At 12.3% G+C, this 2,718-nt stretch overlaps 1 protein-coding gene across 1 annotated transcript in view; it reads right to left on the bottom strand.

Annotated features, from left to right (window-relative positions):
- The window catches only part of PGSY75_0320900 (putative histone H2A variant), a gene marked incomplete at both ends in the record, with an annotated part of 1,370 nt that extends 1,073 nt beyond the window's left edge, over nt 1-297 (bottom strand). Inside the window, one exon of the mRNA XM_018784061.1 lies at nt 204-297. Within this exon, the coding sequence (XP_018643644.1) occupies nt 204-297 (94 nt within the window). The remainder of the gene's footprint in view (nt 1-203) is intronic.
- Between the last annotated feature and the right edge of the window lie 2,421 nt (nt 298-2,718).

Raw genomic sequence — 2,718 nt, 5'->3', positions numbered from 1 at the left:
ATATATATATATATATATAATAAATTAATTATGGTCTAATAATTCCAAATTTGTTATATTAATGTTTTCATGCAATAAAATACTTTTAATCACAAAGTAATATATTATGAACCATTATTTTGTTATTATATATTATAAATAAATATACAACATATATATATATATATATATATATTTATTTATATTTATATTTATATTTTTACCTGTTTTTCCTTTTCCTCCTTTACCAAGACCAAGTACTTTTCCACCGACTTTTCCTCCAACTTTACCACCAATTACTTTTCCTGGAACTTCCATTGTTAATTTAGTTTAAAAAAAAAAATAAAAAAAAAAAAATTGGAAAATGATAAAAAGAAAAAATTCAATATATATATATTATATATATAATTTATATATATATTATTATTATACTTCTTAAAAAAAAAGTAAGTTAAATAGTTAAAATAATAAAAAAAAAAAAAAAAAATTTACTTTTTTATATAAATAAAAAATATAAAATTACAAATTTAGTATAAAAAAAAAAAAAAAAAAAAAAAAAAAATTTTATTTTAAACTTTATTTTGGTAAAATATAAAAATAAATATACATATAAAAAAAAAAAAATTAAATGTTTTTAAATTATATATAAATAATATATATTTTTTTTTTTTTTCTAATAAAATTTCTTTTTTGTATTTTTAAACAATATATTTTTATTTTTTAATTTTTTTGAATAATATTATATATAAATATATATATATAAAATATATATGTATAAAAAAAGATTTTTAAAAGAGCAATTTTTTTTTTTTTTTATATATAATATAATGCTAATCTAGTTTTTATATTAATTTGGTATATATATATAAAAAAATAATTTAGTTTAAAAAAAATTCATGTTCATTTTGTAATTTTAAAAATAATTATATATACATTTTTTGCATTCATATATTATATATATATAAATATATTGGTATAAAATATACTATATTTTATTATATATAATAATATTATATTATATATATAAATATATATTAAATATATATTAAAATATATATGTAAAAATAAAATATATATATTTTATATGTATATATTTTTAAGAAACAATTTTGATAAGAAAAAAATCAGTTTAAAGACATTTCTAAAAATCTTCCTTTATATATATTATATATATAATATAATATTTTTATATATTTATATTTTAAAAAAGTGGAAAAAAACTATTGTATCGTCGCACTTAAATCGCATAAATAAGAAAAGAACGCCCCATAAACTTTCGATAGTTCTAAAAGATTATTATATATAAAAATATATATTATATATATATATATTTTTAAATGTACTTGTTTATAATATATTTACTTGTTTATTGGTTAAGGAACAGAAAAAAAAAAAAAAAAAAGATATTTGTATTATTATATAAATATTTATATTTATTTTTATTTGTTTAATAAGAAACGGTTACAAATATTCATCATTTTACAAATTTAATAATTTATATATGTTTATTTTTCACATATAAAACATGGTTTAAATTTTTATAAGTTCCTTTTTTTTTTTTTTTTTTTTCTTTTTTCATCTCTATCCTTCTTAAATTAGGGAAAATAAATAAAAAAAAAAAAAAAAAAAAAAAATGGTCAAATGTATATATATATATGTAAATTGTTTGGGTAGATTTATTCAGATTATAAAAAGAATAAATCATAAGGATACAAAATTAAAATGAAAAAATTAAGATCAGAAAATTAAAAACTATTTATAATTTTCATTTAAAATATAATAAAGAACAAATATTTTTTCATACAAACCCATTTAAAAATAGATTAAAAAGAAAAACAAAAAAAAAAAAAAAGGAAAAGTTATATTTCTTCACATTTATTTATTTTTCTCCTTTTTCTTATTCCATTATTTCGAAATGTTCTATTTTCCAAAGGTTTTCTTTTTTCATATTTTATTACATGTTCAGAATAATTTTATATTTTTAATCTTTTAAATTTATAATCATTATATATATATAATACATTTTATATAAATATTTAACCAACATTTAATGTATATATAACTCATATATATACAGAAATATATATCAACATAAAGAGTACGTTAAAATATTCAAATGCTATGTTTTTTCAGTACCCATCAAAAAGATTCTATATTTATAATAGAAAAAAAATGAAAAAAAATTATAAATTTAAAAGAAAAAAGAAATATATATAAATTATATATTTATTATATAAATCGAATAAAAAGTAGCTCTTTTAAAATATCTTATGTAACATATATATATATATATATATTTATTTTTTTTTTTAACGAATAAATTGTTCATTTTAATCTTATATTTCCTTAAACAAACCAGTGAGTTATGTTATACAGTTTGTTCTTTTTTTTTTCTTTTTTTTTTTTTAAATGAGCGTTTCATTTCATATTTGTATGTAAAAGGGAGAAATAAATAAATAATAATTAATCCATTATATTTATTATTATTATTATATTTATATTTTATTATTATTTATATTTTTTTTCTTTTTTTTTTTTTTTTTTTTTTTTTTTTTTTTTTTTTTTTTTTTTTTTTTTTTTTTTAATTTTTAATAATTAACTTCTAAGAAATAAAAAATACACAAAAAAAAGAAAAAATATATTGGATTCTTTTTTTTTAAAAAAAATATATTTTTTAAAAAATTATAATATTTTTATTATTTTTTTTATTAATTTTATATATCTATTATTATTTTTATT

Source organism: Plasmodium gaboni, chromosome 3, assembly GCF_001602025.1.
Source record: "Plasmodium gaboni strain SY75 chromosome 3, whole genome shotgun sequence".
NCBI classification, from domain to species: domain Eukaryota; phylum Apicomplexa; class Aconoidasida; order Haemosporida; family Plasmodiidae; genus Plasmodium; species Plasmodium gaboni.
Note: the sequence above shows the minus strand (reverse complement) of the source record. Positions and strands in the feature narration are given on the sequence as shown.